Source organism: Sinocyclocheilus anshuiensis, unplaced genomic scaffold, assembly GCF_001515605.1.
Source record: "Sinocyclocheilus anshuiensis isolate Anshui unplaced genomic scaffold, SAMN03320099.WGS_v1.1 scaffold891, whole genome shotgun sequence".
NCBI classification, from domain to species: Eukaryota; Metazoa; Chordata; class Actinopteri; order Cypriniformes; family Cyprinidae; genus Sinocyclocheilus; species Sinocyclocheilus anshuiensis.
The window spans coordinates 50691-70460 of record NW_015546076.1 but is presented as its reverse complement, the minus strand read 5'-3'; the positions used below and the strand labels follow the sequence as shown (position 1 = coordinate 70460).

General features: G+C 36.2%; 1 protein-coding gene across 2 annotated transcripts in view; it reads left to right on the top strand.

Moving 5' to 3' along the window:
• Nucleotides 1–19768, top strand: part of LOC107699891 (CD166 antigen homolog A-like) — a 27789-nt gene extending 8021 nt beyond the window's left edge. The window contains exons 2-16 of one of the 2 annotated variants that reach the window (XM_016501317.1): nt 11666–11772; nt 12076–12280; nt 12394–12458; nt 12672–12759; nt 13105–13275; nt 13824–13948; nt 14060–14189; nt 14280–14392; nt 14523–14649; nt 14818–14936; nt 17143–17272; nt 18439–18468; nt 18763–18877; nt 18996–19109; nt 19729–19768. In XM_016501317.1, coding sequence (XP_016356803.1) covers nt 11666–11772; nt 12076–12280; nt 12394–12458; nt 12672–12759; nt 13105–13275; nt 13824–13948; nt 14060–14189; nt 14280–14392; nt 14523–14649; nt 14818–14936; nt 17143–17272; nt 18439–18468; nt 18763–18877; nt 18996–19089 — 1619 coding nt within the window. In that variant the 3' untranslated portion in view covers nt 19090–19109; nt 19729–19768. Of the gene's footprint in view, nt 1–11665; nt 11773–12075; nt 12281–12393; nt 12459–12671; nt 12760–13104; nt 13276–13823; nt 13949–14059; nt 14190–14279; nt 14393–14522; nt 14650–14817; nt 14937–15295; nt 15420–17142; nt 17273–18438; nt 18469–18762; nt 18878–18995; nt 19110–19728 lie in introns of those variants that run through there. The other variant, XM_016501318.1, reaches the window with a different exon arrangement.
• Nucleotides 19769–19770: the final 2 nt, after the last annotated feature.

The following is a 19770-nucleotide window of genomic DNA, read 5'->3' as shown; positions in this document are numbered from 1 at the left end:
AACCTCCCGCTCTCTCTCGTGAAGCCAACACGGAAGTGACTTAAACTGTAATTCATCAACTGGCCGCTAGAGGCTGACTGCAAAAGAGAGTCAATCCCATTGACTCCCCATGTTAAAATGCCCAACTTTACAGCAGAAAAAAACGTTTACAGCCTGGTTCAAAAAATTCTTTTGGTATATATAGCTAGTTTTGCCCTTCATGACAACTGTGAGGGGGGTGGATTTTTTTTATAACTCATCCGTTTAAATTATATTAAGCCTTAGAAAGTTCTGCATAATTAAGGGCGTGGCCACTTGATTGACAGGTGGATTGCCGCTGCTGTCACCACCGTCGAGCTAGGTGGGTGTGGTTTCAGCAACCAGCTCCCACCTTTTTGCCCATTTTCAATTATCCGGGAGTGACGCGCAGTGACGCGCTGCCAAGATGGCGACGGCTGGCTCTGCCAACTTTGAGCTTCAAAAATGCTCTTCAGGAACCTACGGGTGATGTCACGGACACTACGTCCATGTTTTTATACAGTCTATGGTCTCATTCAGCTCATCTGCTGTTTCGTTCAGATATGTTTTATGTAGTATAGTTTCACAAAACTAAAGTCAGACCATTCTGTTTTTGCTTTAAATTTCTAAATTATACAGTCTAATTTAGATTAAAAACTACTCATGCTGCATCTTTGTTTGGATCATGATTAAAATCCAGTGGTTGCCTCTCATTTTAAATGGAAAGAGCACAGACAAAGCCTTAGTTTGTTCATATTAAGAGATTTCTTTTATTTGTGTAACTTGTTTGATTTGGGGTTTGTTTTAAAATTTCAATTTAGTTTTGTTATATTTAAATTTCACAAATAAACGTGCAGCAACAGCCTAAATAAAACGAAACCTTTTCATTTACTGTGTAATGTCTTCAATTTAATTTTGTTAAAAAAAATTGAGAAAATCGAATTGTGAATCGAATCGAATCGCGAGTTGAGTGAATCGTTACATTCCTAGTTTGCAATGATAGCCTGGCCTTAAAATTGATGGCCCTTCTGATCTGAGATTTTATTATTTTATTATTTGATCAGATTTGTACCCGTTTGTTATCAAGTGGACAATTTGAATATATTTTGTAATTTCCGCATAATATTTATTAATTTATTTATCAGTTAAAAAAGCAGTTTGGTACAAGCAGGAGTGCTTTTGTACTGTATATCAGCGTGAGCATCAACTGATGCCAGGAAACCGTTAAGGTTTAGAGATTCCTGCCCAAAGTCAAGATGGGAAGTCAACATTATTTACTTTCTTCTCCACACATTCCTGGTCTTATTGTGAATTATTTGGTGCATGTTATTCCAAAGAAAAAGACTGTTTGCACTTTATCATCTTGTATAATCTGATCAATCCTGAATCGGAGCAGAATCTGATTAATCCTGAATCGGAGCAGAATCTGATTAATCCTGAATCGGAGCAGAATCTGATTACAGAAATAAAGTGGGTTGCAAAGAGCAATTCACACTGAATTTAATGACAAACATCTTTCAGTTCAAAAGTCAGTTGTTTAATGACCCCCCACTATAACGTGACACGGGATAACACATACTGATAGTAAAAAGACTGGCGCTTTGATTGTGTTTCTTTGGAAATGTTTCCTTTTCTCTGCACTTCTGTCTCGTTCACATAATCCTTTGACATCATAACTTTGAAGTTGGCTTTAGAAAAGGAGAATAAACTTCTCTTTAGTTTTCTTTCTTTTGTGGGAACTTTGATGTCGTCTGTTTTGAGCTGGCAAGCCTGCACAAGTCATAGCGAACCGCAACCGCACCTGTCCCAGATGTCTGTGCTCTCTGTCAACATGAGAGACATACCTGGTGACTTTCCAAAATGGCACAGATTTCTAGTGTTGTTGTCAACATCAGCATGGTTTAAATTTGAGGTTTAAGTAACGTCAAGGAGCATAAGAGGTTAATTAGGGTATTGTGGCTTCCAATTCCTGAGTATGCGGGTCAGTTAAAGTTATACGTTTATGATGATGATGACTTTCATCTAAAGAAGATCTTTTCCTTGCCAGCAGCTAATAGGATCGTGTCCTCTCTAATATATGAGCGAAACGGTCTCTGCTCTGGTAGTTCATCAACAAATACCATTATTCTATTCAATCTATTGTTTAAAATGTTACTTTCATGAAGTTCCTTCAAAGTCTGCAGCATATAAATTGCATTTAAGCTCTTCTCTAGGTAGCTTTCTGCAGATGTAGACCCCTAGGCTACAGGAATCATGAAGCAGGAGACAGTTAAGGACCCTTGTGACCTTTTTTTTTACAGACCAGGCCAGTCCCTGAACTACACAGGAATGTGAAACAGATCTGCTCTTTTGTATCACAGCATCATAGTGGAGAAAAACAGAGATCCGGCTCATAGTAGTGATATACTATCATGTCAGGGAGTTTTAAACCTAACATAATTCATGAGATTTAATCACTACGATAGAAAAGACCTTGAGCTCGTACTCCCTAAGTTCCGCTGTCTATTTTTTGTTGTTTCTCTCCCTGCAGAGGGGAGTTAACCATTGCATATCACACACCCACCAGCCATGCTTTCTGAAATCAATATTTGCTCTGCTTTTGTTTACACAGCCAAAGGTGGTCTGTATACGGGGCCGAATTGTTATGGGCCCTCTAACAACGTGGGAGGTGGCCCTTTCAGAGCCCAGCCCGGAGAAAGAGCTTATTTAACTCTCAATACAAGCTCGCTGACCTCTGTGTTTTGGCACCAAATTTGATTATCTCAGTGGCTGCAAGCAAACGCTGATGTTATGAACAGAAGGGGCCCTGCAGGATCCTGTGGAATGCAAATGTGTGAAGCCCCGAGGCATCTGGGAGCAGGGAGATAAAGGCACTGTCTCTGTCTATGCAAAAATATGAGACACCTCGCTGTCTTGTGAAATGCTTTGAGAATATATGTTCAACAGAACAACTTTGATGTTAAGAATGCTGTTAATCAAAGCCCACACAAAGCTTCTGAGTCTAATTGCTTGAACATAAATTGTGAAGATCTGAAGTCAAGACTTTTTGACTGCCACAACATGCTCATTAGTTTTACATTTTAAAGTGTCTGTTAATTTTACACAGAGTATCATGCATATCTAAGTACGTTTATGCCTTGGTTAACTGATAACCTAGATGAACTTGGCGACTTGCTGCAACAGTTTTGACCTAAATTTCTTAATTGTTAGCAGGTTGTAACTCATAACTTTCTTATTTGTGCTATCTAATAATTTATTCAAAAATACTTGAATGCAGTTCACAAATACATTGACACCTCTTTTATGATTGGCATGTTTTTAATATCTGAATTCAAATTCATTTTAAAAATTTTTTGGGGCATAAAATTAAAATGTTTTGATGTCATAATAAAGAAAAAAGCCTTAATAAAATGGTAAGGAAGATTTGTAGTAATTAGTAATTAAAGCAGTTTAACCTTTTTTATTTTTTTTTATTAATTTTTTTTTAGAGAAAATACTAAACTGATTACAGATTATTCATATTTGAAAAATATTATTTAAAGTCATGAAAAAATAAACATGAAAGATAATCAGATAATTTGACCTTTTTATGAGAAACTAAGGTTAATTCTGATTGTAAAATGTCATGTGGTGCAACTTCATATAAACTGTGAATTAATAATTTTATATTGTAAATAATTCTTTTACTTTAAAAATATTTGTAAAACTTTTTAACAGGTTTTTTTTTGTATATAACATATTTTAAAACATTTTAAAACAATGATTTAATTATGTGCTTTTATGTATTCAAGGTCTAAGGAAGATGTTTACTTAGTTTCACCACATGACATTTTGGAGTTTTTTTTGGGGGGGAAACCACCATGAATACAAAAAGTACATTAAGAACTTTGCATACATTTTATACTACATTTTAAAAGATTTTTCCTTTCCTTTATTATGGACACTTATAGACTTATATTCTGCAGCTGCAGCAGAATGAACAGTCTGTCATACCCTTCAGCTATAAATTGATTTTGGGGTTAATGGACCTCCATGGAAACTGTTTGGCTGTATTTTGTTAATAGTTCTCAATTTAGTTTAATAGCTGCTCACGAATAGGGGCTGTTGGTGAATCCTCTGTGTCAGTATTTAATCTGCCATGATTTGCTGTCAGACACAGACATTCTTTAAGGTCCCCGGGGCGGGGGCCCCTGCAATCAAATACATAATTTAGAACTTAATGGATGTGATTTCTGAGTGCACTTATCACTTATGAGTCCAACCTGCTTGATTTTTGTTTTGAGAGCAATTTCAGACCCGTCGTAGACTTAATTTATGGCATTTTCAAGGAAGCCTAATGGCTCCTGCAGGTTGGAGTGAGTAAAGGAGGACATTTGGTGTAATAAGGCAGGCTCCAAATCAATTCCTGCATTAGGGGTGGACACTATACTGGTATGAAAGTGACTACCGGTATTATGTTGTTCCACGATATGGAATTTGCTGTATCGTGGATACAGTTATATATTCATGAATTAAAATGTTGCATTTATATAGTTTTGTTCAATTTGGTACGCTTTGCAAATTTTAACACGCATGACGATAAAGAGTCGAGGCTGAACGTTTTTGTCCTCTGTGTGCAACACAGTACTACACAGGCATTAGTAATCAAACGCATAGAGCATCGTAACAGACCAAATTAATAGAGCACAAATCGCCTACTCCAGTGGTTCCCAAACTGAGGATTATTTCAGCAGATTATTTTGCAAAATAAACCTCTGCAGGGTGATAGACTACACTACGTAATTTCCGGCTAATTTCCACTTGCCTGATAAGTAAATAATTGAGCGTAAAATATTAATTTGACATATTTTAATGAACATGACTCAACATGACTCGCAGTACCCGCTTGAGCGCTCCGTTATCAGTTGTAGCAGTTGTGGTTGTATCAATAACAGACCACTAGATGGCGTGATTGAAGAATCAGAGTTATATTGCAGGGAGCCATGTAGAAATATGCATAAGTTACAAGTTTGTGAAAGGACTTCCAGTGCCAGGTAAACGAAAAGCAGATTATGAATATATTTAAGATTTACAAATACCAAAATAACGTGTCTACACCAGACGCGAGCGGCGCGATGTGACAAAAACAAATAGAACCCAGTGATGTTCTCTGCTGTGGATGCAGTGAGACACGACAAATCAATCCATAAAAGTAAACTGATGCCCCGTTCTATTTCTGACGAACTCCAGCGCTCTGACACAAAGGACCATTTCTAATATTAATAAGAGAATCGTGAAAAAATAGTTTCCTCAAAAATATGAAGCAGCACAAACGTTTACAACATTGATAATAATCAGAAGTGGTTACTGAGCAGAAAATCAGCATATTAGAATGATTTCTGAAGGATCATGTGACACTGAAGACTGGAGAAATGATGCTGAAAATTTAGCTTTCATCACAGGAATATGGTAGTCTATATGTTAAAACTAGGGATGCACCGAATGCTCGGCAACCGAAATTATTCCGCGAAAAGACCGAATAAATTGTACCGAACAATGACGTGACGCGATCAAATAGAGGCGCGCGCTAATGCAGCAAACATGACGGCAGTGTGGAAACAGCTGTCCGAGAAAAACGCAAAAATCATTACAAGGACCGACAGCGAGAGACTGTTTAGTACTGCATGTCTTCGACGAGAAGAGGAAGGGTGGTTGTTGCTGGTTACTGTATGATGATTAAAATGGCGAAATACCCTTAAACAATTAAATAAACTGCATAATGTTATGTTTTCTAATACACGAAGGAATTGCATGTGTTCAAACAGCGCTGCACAAGCTCGCGGCGGTAGGGTTCAAAGACCAAAGCGCGAGGGAAATCTGCGCTGAAACTGTTACTCGTCAGCTGCCTGCATCGCATGTCTTTGATGAGAAGAGGAAGGGTGGTTGTTGCTGGTTACTGTATGATGATTAAAATCACGAAATGCCCTTAAACAATTAAATAAACTGCAGAATGTTTTGTTTTCTAATACACGCAGGAATTGCATGTGTTCAAACAGCGCTGCACGAGCTCGCGGCGGTAGGGTTCAAAGTCCAAAGCGCGAGGGAATCTGCGCTGAAACTGTGTTACTCGTCAGCTGCTCAGTAAAAATTTTATGAATTTTTACAAGGCATGTGACAATGCGATACGTGCAACAAACGTCTTCCCAAATTCGTAATGAGAATCATTTGTCAACAAAAAGAAGCACTGAGGTCTTCCTGCGGGTTTCTGCCAAAATAAAAGTTGAGAAAAAGCAAGAACTCCATCAACATTAATAAATGTTATTGTAATTTTACTGTTGTTCTGTAAAATAAAATAAAAAAAATAAAATAATAATGAAAATAATAATTACAACAGCTCTATTAATACATTTATTGTAACATTTACACATAGTGTTTAGACTAGGATCTATAATATTTTCTAATGTTTTAAAATAAGTCTTTTCTGCTCATCAAGGCTGCATTTATTTGTACAGTAAAAAATACATGCCTGATTTAAGAAGGGGGTCTAAAAAATGGCCAAAAAATATTATTTTACTAACTTATTAATTTTAAGTTAAGTTGTGTTTTATTGGTATAATGTCTGCTAGAATGCTAAAAAATGTTCAGTGTTAAGTAAATATTTTTAAATTGTTGTTTTGTAAATTATTTTTTTCTTTGAAAAGCAAGACAAAACAGTAAAAAGCACATTTTGGCTATTTAATTTATGCAATGGTGAAAAAATTGGCAAAATGGGTGAAAAACCGTGTTCGGTATTCGGCCTTCAGCCTTCGGCCCAGTGTTTAATTTTGTTCGGCTTCGGCCAAGAATTTTCATTTCGGTGCATCCCTACTAGTTAAAACATTAAAATAGATCATTTAAATTGACAATATTTCACAATATTACAGTGTAAAACCCGTTATGTCATATGGCTTGGAGGCGGTGGCACTGACAAAAAAAAAAAAAAAAGGGGGTGGGGGTGCTTAAATATTTTTCTCTACAAAAGGGAGGCCCGGCAGAAAAACGTTGGAAACCACTGGCCAACTCAAACACACAATATTTAATTTAATTCATACAGGCCTACCTCATGTTGCACGTTTGCACTTTAAAAAAGACTTTTCAGGTCTATGTCCAATCCTTCACTTTTTCTAGTTATATAAGGTTAAAATATTTTGCCTAATTTTTTTTTCTCATATCGCAATATAATATCGATATCGCCTGGACAGTGAAAAATATCGTGATATGAATTTGAGCTCATATCGCCCACCCCTATCCTGCATGTCTGTTTCTGGGATATTCACCATTGTGATGGGCTGTCCTTATCGGTCACACAATCACTTAACCGACTCATCCTCAGGTTAATGGTTTGCAAACATCCTCTCTGCCTGTGAGAGCAGTTTTGAACCTATTCACCCTTTATATTCCTTTGAGCCTTCTGTGGCATTCAGTTTGTGTGCTAACAAAGTGAGTTGTTGTTGAAAAATGACGACAATTTTCAGTCGAAATTTGAATATTTCTTTATAATTGTCAGGTAAACCATCAGATACAAGGTAAGATCCATAAGTCTGAAGCCACGATAAAAATGTTTACAATTGAATTATATTTTTCCTCAATTATATTATGAATTTTTCATGGTTATATTATTATAATTAGGGGCCAAGCACCGAAGGAGCGTAGGCACCTATTGTATCCATTAGGATTCTTCTTCCTTTTCTTCCGCTCTTGAGTTTATGGCAGCCCATAGAATCGCTTGCGGGAAAGTTGTGAAATTTGGCACACTGATAGAGGACAGTCTCATCATTAACCACAGCAAATTTGGTGTCTCTAACTCAAACTCTCTAGCGCTACCACTTGTCAAAAGTTTCACTTATGTTTATGCTAATAACATTTGAACCATAAGGTCTAGAAGACAAATATTTTTTCCCTCAGAATCCTTGGCTCATGGCGAGTCAAAATGACACAAAAATTTAAAAATTGTAAGGTCTAGTTTTTTCACTATATAGTTCGAAAAACCTACTTTTTCGAACTCGTCCTAGATGGTTTGTCTGATTTTCACCAAAATTGGCTCAGATTACTTAAGACCATGCTGGCAAAAATTTATGGAATTCAAGTAGATTAGTCAAACCATTCTCGAATAAAGTGCGAACGAATTTGACGAAGAACAAGTAAAAATGGATGTGAGGCTATATCTCCGCAACGGTTTGGTATATTCGGACCAAACTTGGTGTGTGTTATCACAAGCATGACCTCAGGTTACCTGCTGTTTTAGCACAGCGCCAGTGGTCCGGAGATAGAAAAAATGTCTGTTTTTGCTTAACTCCTGAACGGTTTGCCCAAAAATCATAAAATTGGTCTCAGTAGATCCAGGGCCATTTTGGCCATCAGCCATTTTGAAATTTGTACTAAAATACTGTATTTTATGAACGCATTAGCGTGTCGTTACGAAACTTGGTATGGGTCAACTGCACGATGCCCTAAAGGAGCCTGAGAAGTTTTGAGCCAGCCCCACCTAGTGGTAAAATCAAATATTCACATGCTTATAACTTTGGGTGTGGTCGACTTATTTTCTTGGGAGTCACCTTTTTAGAATCCTTGCCTAGTCCAGCAATACCAAACATGCCAGGTTTTGCCTTATGGTTTGTGCAACATTGCATTTTAGTGCTTAAAAAAACATTTGCCAATATCTTAGAAACCGTTACTCAGATCGACATGAAACTCGAAAACATAGTGTGCCGGATAAACTATAATGCCCAATTGCCAAAATTTTGATAGTAAGTGGCAAAAAAATGCAAACAAAGTTGGCCATCAGTCATTTTTTCTCTTCTCATATATAAAAATGTCTATAACTCCAAAACGAAATGAGATATTTTCACCAAATTTGACGCATATATGAGCACACTCTAAGGACACATAAAAATTTGGTGGGATTGTGCCTCTTGGTGGCTCTATAATTGAACAAAACATGAAATTGCCATTGACTACAATAGAGTATTATGATATAAAATGCAATATTTTCCGAATGCATTCGTGTACCATTACGAAACTTTGTATGTACCATCAAGACCATGACCTGAAAGTACTCAAAAGGTTTTGACAGTGCCACCTTGTGGTCAAAAGTTATAATTTTCAAATAAATGCTAATAGCTTTCTGTGAATTTTGCCTATTGTAGTAAGACTGGTATTAATAGACTCCTTGGGTCATGCTGAGAACAGTGATGCCAATGTTGCCATAGTCAGCCAAACTTCCTGCCATTTATATTTTCTTTAAAAACCTACTTTTTCGAACTTCTAGACTGTTGGTCTGATTTTCACCAAAATCGAATCGTATCATCTTCAGACCATGCTAACAAAAAGTTATAAATTGTGTTGATCGACAAAACCGTTTTCGCATACCACAGCAACGAATTTGAGGCATGATGCCAAAATGACACTTGAGGCTGTATCTCTGCAATGCTTTGGCATATTGACACCAAACTGTGGCTGTGGGATGTTTTCCATCAAGAGTGTTTCCAGTAGAGTGTTTTAACAACAGGTGCATGAAGAAGCTTCTTCAGCAGCATGAAACAGAGCAGGGGCATGAGGGGTTTGGGGGGGCAGTGTCATTTGTTTACTTCACCTGGTGCTGGTTTGGAAGCTCTGAGGGCACACTGACACTTGATCCTTTTCTCTTTTAGTATGTCAGCTGGCGTCTGTTTGCTTTCTTGCTACTACTACTACTACTACTAATGCTCCAGTGTCACCAGCAAGACAGCATGTTATAAGTCATGCGAAAAACAGACAGCTGTTAGACAGAAATCTTATGGGGTAGATCATCCAGTTGGATCCAGAAATATTCTGTTACATTTAAGGGATAATATACAGCCAGTTGGTGACAAAATTATGGTTCAATAAGCTCTTGTTTCATTCTGAAGGGGTTTATTTTTGATGTTCTCAGTTCTCACTTAATATATGGCTACTCGCCAAATAAACGGACATAAAAATGGACAAAATGTTGTTTTGAGTTAATTTATTTTGTGAGGAGAAAAGAGTGATACATAGTTACCAGATACAATGGTGACATTTTAGTGGCCATGAATGAAGTATTCCAAAGAATACTTGTAATAATGGTCCATATTGGTAACATGTATGTTAACTTCCAAAATGACCATCCAGGTGATGCAAAGAGGATTAGCAGTATATCAATTTTTAGCATATGTATGTCCTCCTTTTTGCAAACATGGCCAGGAACTAAATCCAGTTTTATGAGTCCTTACAGGTAAAGGGCTATTAACAGGACCATGCTCCACTGACTGCAGTGAGCTTTGGCTTTGAGCACATTCTGTTCTCTCCCAGTGGGCTCATCTGAACCTTAATGAACCTGTACACTGAGAAGTGTTTTTTACTATGCATTTTGTTTTTCTGGACCTGAGATGGAAGATTATAAATAAAAACAAGCTGCTACAGATTAATTTTGGGTTTAAAAATTTAATTTTTGTTTTTGGCAGTGACGTTATTGACAACTAAAATGATTAAAAATAATTTTCGTTAATTGAAATAAAGCTGATATAAAATAAGTAATGAAATTACTAAACTAAAACTGAAATAAAATTAAAGCTAAGTAGTAATATAAGAGAACCTAATAAAAATCAACAAGCACATAACATTACTAAAAATAAAAACAATATAACGGCTAATTCAAAATACGATTAAATACTATAATATATAATGAATAGTAAAATTATATACTGTCACTATTTGGAGAATTATTGTTTACTTATACAAAATGCTAGAAATAGCTCTATAATCGTCATTGGTAGCAATGCTAGCTAATTCTTTCGCAGCTTATAGTATATTATTTTTTTCCCATTAAACATGTCACAACAGCCAGAGATTTCTCTGTTTTAAAATCCGAAATAAGTTGGCTCAGTCAAGCATTAAGATTCTTGATACGTTTCGGTGGAATTTTGTCGAAAGGATTCAGTTTTGTGTCTCAATCTTATCTCATACTACAATTATCAGGCTTTCTACTGATGGTTATCCATCCCAGCTGTTGACGTCCCTTTCTCAGAAATGCAGCTGTGACACAACAACCAGTTTAACTGGCTTTGGTGCTTGTCTAGAAATTGGATTGAGAGCCTTTTTTGAAATTTGAATATTTAGTTTCAGGTGAAGCTCATGTCAAATTCACGTGTAATGAGTCATGCATTAAAAATGAGACTGGCACAGAAAATGGTAGCTTTTTTCTCCCTATAAGCACCTATTAAAAAATCTAGATTAAAAATGTATGAACACGAGTTTAAGTTTCATTACCTGTCCATATCATTAAACTATCACAAATACTAAATTTCTTTTAGTACTTAGTGACTGTTTATCAGTAAAGTACAGACTCTTGTACTTTAACAAACATGAGTGCTTGGAATTTGAATATTAAATCAGCCAGGCAAAATTGATAATTCAAATAATATTAAAATATTGAGGGTCAGAATAAAAAGCTACCGCAAACACCCACTTAAGTTTCAATCAAAAATGTAATTGCAAAAAACAAACCTATAACAATATGATGAGAATGTGTACACACATGTATTAAAAAATGTTTACTTTCGGTTTTGTCTGCTATGTATCGCATGTTACCTTTACAGGATGTTTTCACAAGCACATTATATTTACAGTGATTGTTTTTTATTGTGCATTTTAGTGAGTGGTTTGGAAACTCTCACCAGCAAGTATGGAGACCCCATTGAAATCCCATGCAACAAAGGGCAATTCAAGGAATCAGATGTCACATTAGTTAAATGGAAATATGTAAGTTTGAGGTTCACTCTTTTTATTTATTTTTGGCCATTTTAAACCAGCAGTGTGAAATTTTACCAGAATTTGAAAAAATCGCAACTATTTCCAAAAAGGTTTCCCCAAAACTACTACCACTTCTCCCTCTGCTATTGTTCAGACAAACTACTTTTTCCTAGCTAAATGGCTAGAACCCCCCAAAAATTGGCTGAAACATTTTGAGAGCGCAACAGAGCCACAGTGTTTACACTTAAACGGAAATGTCATCGTATGAATGGCGTAATTGTCTTTGTTAAACATGCTTTATTTGCACAACAGGACAAAGATGGCAACATACTGGTGAAACAACTGGATCAGAATGCCACTATTTCAGCTGATGTCAATTACAAGAACAGAGTCAGCATTAAAAAAGATTTCGGCCTCATCATCACACAAGTGACCATGGCCGATCAGAGAACCTTCACCTGCATGGTGGTGTGGAAAGAAGACATTTTAGAGTACCCTGTTCAACTGACCATTTACAGTAAGCGTTGTACACAATAGCACTGACCAAAAACCTAGAACGTTTTCATAGTTGGATGCATTTATGAACTACTTTCTTCAACAAAGTTTCCTGTTTTTTTTGTTTTTTTTAAGAGGTTCCATCGCAACCTCAGATTACAAACCTAACGACTGCAATGGCAATCGGCAAACCGACTATGGTAGGTTGTGTGAAATTTATTTATGGTTTATATATCATATACACACAAACAGGAGAACAGAATGAAATGTTATTTGCAGTGAATACAGCATGAATATGCATTTAAAAACTCAACAAAATATGATGAAATGCAGTGCTTTGGAATTCCTCTCATAATATTTGCATTGATAATCCATTTTCTTTTTCGCAACCGTTTTGATTTTTGTCTTATCAGTTAGCGCAGTGTCGTACTGAAGGTGCCAGTCCAGCTGCCAACATCACATGGTTCAAGAGTAAAACTCCACTTATGACTGATGGAGCAGGTAGAGTGAAATGTGGTGGAAATTATAGTTCATCCAATTATCTGCCATCATTTACTCGCCCTCAGTTCGTTCCAAATCTGTATGACAAAAGAAAAGAGGACAAGACTGTTTTCTAAGCTCTTTTCCATGCAATTGCAAAAAACTTTAATGAAAGTTTGAAAGATGAAAAAGCACCATATTAATATCATAGAAGTGGTTCAGATGTTCTCCATCTGTGTTCAAATGAGAAAAAGTCATATGGGTTTGGAACAGCGTGAGAGTTAGTTCCAAATGATCAAAGAGATTTTTCTTCTTTGGTACTATATTTTATTTCCCTTATTGTTTTCTTTTTCTGTTGATTTACAGCCATTAAAATCAACACAAATGTGGACGTTGATGAGACAAGACTATCCACGACAACTTCAACCCTTGAGTATACAGCAGTGAAGGGAGACATTGATGCCAAGTTCACCTGTCAGGTTCAACACATCTGGTCTGCTAACATGGATTCCTCGCCTCTTGTCTTCACTGTGAACTGTAAGTTTCTTTCTTATACTGCTTTATAGAAATACATTAACATTATTCCTGTTTGGGCCATTTTAGCAAGTTTTTAATCCTAACACTTCGACTTTCCTCCATAATTCAACTCCAAACAAAGTCACTGAGAGCAAATGTATTCAAAACTGAAGTGGTTAATGGTCTAATGTTGAGCATAATTCACAGGATTATTCAGTATAACTCTCTTCCCATCTGAAGTAGCCATGAGAAAAGAGGCCTTATCAGAATCAAATGGCTCGTTGAATTTCGTCCAAATAAGATATGTAATTTGGCTTTTCTGGAGCAGGGCATTTAGATGTTGAATGGGGTTTTGTCTTGCCTCTGGCTGTTATAGAGAAGGTACTAGCCCCACTGCTAACTCTCAAAAGCAGTTCTCACCACGAAAGCACTCTCAAAGCCTCAACTCTTGAGCTGAAGGGCCTCTTCTGGCTCATAAGAAGCTTTTCTGAAGTGCCCGTATCTGCATGGGCTCTGGCAGGGCTTCTCTGTGCTGCCCTCCCTGCTTTACACACACCCTCTCTCCACAGACCCTACTGAGAAGGTCAATCTCCAAGTTGTGTCCCAGGGTCCTTTTAAGGAAGGGGACAATGTGACCCTCAAATGCACAGCAGATGGAAACCCTCCACCCTCTAGCTACAGCTTCTACATCGATGTAAGTCTGCTCTGTAACTCACTTTGCTCTCCGTTCCTTCGCCTTTGGTCAGAAAAATGAAGGCTGCTTTTCTACTTAAACCACTGCTAAATTGGCCTTTTTTATCTGTAGGGAGAGAAAAAGACTGTGGACTCCAACACATACACCTTGACCAATGTCACCCGGGAGAACACTGGAGATTACAAATGTTCACTAGTGGACAACGAGGATATTGCGGCTTCTGTACCCATCACAGTTGAATGTAAGGAAATACTCCAGACGCGGTCTGATGTTTTACTTTTTTTTTTGGACAATTTACACGACTAACATCTCTCTTTCTCTTTCCTCAAAGATCTTGATGTGGTCCTTAGCACCACTGGTAAAATTGTTAAGAAACTCGGTGAGAGCTTAGAGGTGACTGTAGATGTTAAAGCTTCAGGAGCGGCACAAACTTCTTGGAAGAAGGTAGAAAATAACTGTCTCTTTATAAAATATATGGCATTTGAAAACCATGGCATTCATGATTGCTCGTCCCTATTAAAAATGAAAACTTTTGTTAATTTCTAGTTATTGAAATGCTGAAACTCTCTTTTAGGGCAATGCCAAGCTGAATAGCCTTCCCAAGTTTGACAAGTTGACATACTCAGACTCTGGCATGTACGAGTGTGTTGTTTCCATGGCTGGCCTCAAGGAAACGCGAACATTTGAATTAGTAGTTGAAGGTAAGTTTGCAGTGCATTTCGTATATAATTTAATAAAGCTTGATTTTTAACCGCTTTAACAGTTGACCACATTTCAAAAAGACCAGACCATTGTAAATCAGAGAAATGCTTTAGGAAAAGGTTTTGGACAAACATTTTTGATAGCTGATGGCATGAGTGTTTTCGCAGGTCCTCCAGTCATTAAGAACCTGATCAAGGAGCGTGGTGAGGGCATGGCCAAGGTCCTGAAATGTGTGGCTGAAGGCTCTCCAAAACCCACAGTACAGTGGAGTGTCAATGGCACAAGTGTAAGTCTGAACTATCTGCCACATTATGAAGTACTCTACCTTTAAAAAGTTATTTTTAGTGCTTTTTTCATTTCTCTTATGCTCACCAAGGCTGCATGTATTTGATCAAAAATACAGTGAAAACCGTAATATTGTGAAGTATTATTACAATTTAAATAACTGTTTTCTGTTTTAATATATTAAAAAAATGTAATCTATTCCTGTGATGCAAAGCTGAATTTTCAGCAGTCATTACTCCAGTCTTCAGTGTCACATGATCTTTCAAAAATAATTATATGATTTACTGCTCAAGAAACATTTATCATCAATGTTGAAAACAGTTGTGCTGCTTCATCTTTTTGTGGAAACTTTTTTTTCAGGATTCACAGAACAGGACCAATTTGAAATGGAAATCTTTTATAATATTATAAATTTCATTATTGTCACGGTTGATCAATGCAATGCATCCTTGCTGAATTAAATAAACACACACAAAACATACTGACCACATACTTTTGAACAGTGGTGTTTCTTTTAGTTGGTTTTCAAATTATTACATTTTCACCAATTTTTGAAATTGAGATTTATATATTTTTATTGTCATAGACTTCTGTCATCAAACAGAATGAAATGTTTTAGAATTAGACAAATCGCCTAATACACCACAAAATGCATATCACAGAATTCATCAAATCCATGCCAATGCTAATACCTAATAATGACTTTCTGGAGCAGGATGAGGATGTTGATGATTATGTCACTAGGGAGCTGTCTTGTATTAGTTAAAAGGATTTTAACAAAAGACTAATAGGATATAAAGTGAAATTGGGGACAGGAAAAACCTATGAAATTCTTACCAATGAAAAATTATATTCCCAAGAAAGGATGTTTTGTTTGCACAGAAAAAAACAAAAACGCCTGTAATATTTCTTAAATTGCCTGAAAAAAAAAAAAAAACGGCCATTTGCCAGGTGTTCATGTTATTCAGTGCATATCACCGGGGGACAAGGCAAAATTAAGTATTTTTGTGTATTAACCAAATGTATTGTGTAACAGTCCTCTCTGCTCTTTTACCGATAACTACAAAATGACTTTCTTTGGCTTTTTAAGTATTTTTATTTATTTTTTATTAAAACCTGATACTGAGCCTTCCATAAAGCTTTTGTTATGGCTTTTCTGAGCATCTGAGCTCTTTTTGAATTCACCTTCCAGGGTTTATTGCTGCTTTCAATAGTGAAAGAACCTGAAAGAGTAAAACTCTTTTATGTCGAATGAGCCAGCAGCACATTGAGCTGATAAAGATGTTCTCACAGTGACAACATACATGTATTTTTAAGTATTTTTATTTATTTTTTATTAAAACCTGATACTGAGCCTTCCATAAAGCTTTTGTTATGGCTTTTCTGAGCATCTGAGCTCTTTTTGAATTCACCTTCCAGGGTTTATTGCTGCTTTCAATAGTGAAAGAACCTGAAAGAGTAAAACTCTTTTATGTCGAATGAGCCAGCAGCACATTTGAGCTGATAAAGATGTTCTCACAGTGACAACATACATGTAGGTTGTTAAACAAAATGGCTATATTACCCATATCTTTAAGCCAGGGGCGTATCCATCATTTCAGAAGTGAGGGGGACAGAACGAATAAAACATCAGATCATGCACAGACTATACTGTCTCTTTGAATTTAAATCTATATTTATTCACACCGGCTCTTGAAAACCTCTATGCGAACACACTTGCCCGAAAAAGTGCGGGGGACGAATTTACGTGATATTAAAAGTGGGGGGGACACGTCCCCCGCGTAATCTACGCCCCTGCTTAAGCACTAGGATGAGGTCACTATTCAAACACACCAGACCACTAGTGTGCCTGAGTGGGTGTGGACAGAGGAAGCTATTAAAAATGATGAGGCTTTTACATACTTCCTGTATCATGTGGTTTTTATTGGTACAAATTGAGCTGTCAGTGCAAATCATCAGTTGTCAGAAGTGCATTACCTCATTGCCTGTGTCCAGTCTGCTGTCTTGTCTAAGCACATGCTTCTCTAAAAGAGAATTTACTTGTGCACAGAGCAATATCGCTCTCTAGTGGTGGTTATAATCCTTTACAAAAAAGCTTGTACTTGGTAAATCATTGTTTTAAATATGCCACATCATAATAGCCATGAATACAGCGGTAATGTTTAAGTCTGATGTCATTTAATGGATGTTACATGCTGTAATTGCAGGCTGAGAGTGCTTATGAGCATGGCAAAGTCACATACAGCATCATTATCGATCCAAAGGGCAATCTCACGGTGTCCTGCACAGCCTCCAATGTCTTGGGCTCTGACATTAAGAGCATTAATGTGTCTGCACGTAAGTAACTTCTTTCCACTCTCTTCTCTGACTTCTGAACCCTCATGCATCAAGAGTTTTCTAAGTTGTTTAGAATTTTAAAATCATTAAGACAAAACTGTTAAAGAACAAAATATTTGTTATTGCAAATGTAGTTGGCATCTGAAAAGATGTCTATTCAAGTCACATCCCACAAAGATCATGTTTATTTGTTTTGCATTTACTTTACATCAAAAATAATAATGGTAAGACTTGTCAATGAGGTCCTGTTAGTTAATGCATGAACTAAAATTAACCAACAGTGACTCATTTATATGTTACAGTATTTACTGATATTTGTTGATGATAGTTAATAATAAAATGTAAAAAAAAACATACTTTTTAATTTTAGTAATGTGTTAGTAAATGTTAAAATTAAGATTAATAAATGCTTTATTTTTGTTAGTTATCGTTATCATGTTAACTAATGTTAAATGAAACCTTTTTGTAAATTGTTACTATACTAACTATAATAATACAGTAGCTTTTATGTTTTGGCCTTAAAATTGAACATTTTAAGATTTAATAAAACTTAAAAAATAATAATAATTATAAGTTTTGTCTAAATGATTTGGTTGGCATTAACTTCTAAGCTTGGCTAATATAACATGACAACATAAAAACTCTATCTTTATTTGAGGTCACCTTTCCTTCTCTTCTTTTGTTCTGTTTGTCGGGATGCTGGTCTGTTCTCTGACTCTGAACTCATGCTTTCACTTTACATGACTGAAATCTTTTGGCTAACCCTGGACAAATGTTTAATTATAAAACCAACCACAGCTGTAAGCATCTGGATTCCTGTATTTATGTGCATTATGGTTTCATTTGGGGCTGTTTGGGGAAAAAGTGAGAATTAACATGCAAATGTCCATTAATCCATTTTGTTATTAGAACAAAAGTGTTTAATTATAAAACCAACCACAAGTGTAAGCCTCTGGATTCCTATATTTACATGCATTGCTGTTTCATTTGGGGTTATTTGAGAAAAAGCAAGAATTAACATGCAAATGTCCATTAATCCGTTTTGTTATTAGAATATATCTACACATTTATATATACAGTTTCTCCAGTTCTGTATGCAATGGGCTTTTCATTCCATGAGAATATAAAGCAAATGGAACTTAATATGATTTTATATCTGATTACAGTTGTTGAGGACGTGACAATGGACAAACAAGGTAAGACACTGACTGAACTGTTATACAATCAGGTCTGATCTGTGTACGGCTTTGCATTACACAGGAAGAGAGGACAGTGCCTTTACTCATCAGTTTAATAAATGCTTTGTGTGCACAGGATAGAAGAATACGTCTGTATTTAAGAAAACTAAAACAAAGGTGCTGAGATGCCCAGCATCCTGACAAATATTGTAATTGAACATCAGTGTCTTGTTTGCGTTTTAGTTATTAAATGGTTTAAGTACTCATCCAGTTGTCCATGTCCTATTCTGAATGTTTTATCTCTGTGTGCAGATCAGAAAGATGAGTACATTGACCAGACGACACTGGCTGTTGGCATAGTTGTTGGTCTGATGCTGGCAGTTCTCGCGATAGGACTGGCCTACTGGCTGTATATGAAAAAGTCCAGGTACTGACATAATATCCACTTCTCATTAAGCAGTAAAGACATTACCATTCATCACTGAATTTATGTAATTCAGATTTGTTCAAAGTGGAATATTATGTAACACTTAATCTGGATGTAGGCAAGGATCCTGGAAAACTGGAGAAAAGGAAGCTGGTTCAGCGGAAGAGAGCAAAAAACTAGAGGAGAGTCAAAGCCAAAAAGCTGACGTGTAATGTCAAAGGAGCCATTCAGGGTGAGAAGAAAAGATTTCTGAAACCAACTGAATTAATGTGAATATTATTATGTTTAGTAGTAGTAGTATTATATATACTGTGTATGTGTAATATATATACAGTGGTGTGAAAAAGTGTTGGCCCCCTTTCTGATTTCTTATTTTTTTGCATGTTTGTCACACTTTAATGTTTCAGATCATCAAACAAATTTAAATATTAGTCAAAGATAACACAAGTAAACACAACATGCCGTTTTTAAATGAAGGTTTTTATTATTAAGGGAAAACAAAATCCAAAACTACATGGCCCTGTGTGAAAAAGTGTTTGCCCCCCTGTTAAAACTGTGGTTTTGGATTTTGTTTTCCCTTAATAATAAAAACCTTCATTTAAAAACTGCATGTTGTGTTTACTTGTGTTATCTTTGAGTAATATTTAAATTTGTTTGATGATCTGAAACATTAAAGTGTGACAAACATGCAAAAAAATAAGAAATCAGGAAAGGGGCCAACACTTTTTCACACCACTGTGTATATATATATATATTTTTTTTTATCGACATTCAGGTCATATATATATTCTATTATACATATTTATCAATCAACTAAACTGTTTTATGTTATGTATCTTGTCTTTCCTTAGGATTCATTTGAATGTAATCCATTTTTACACGAGAAGGAGTGA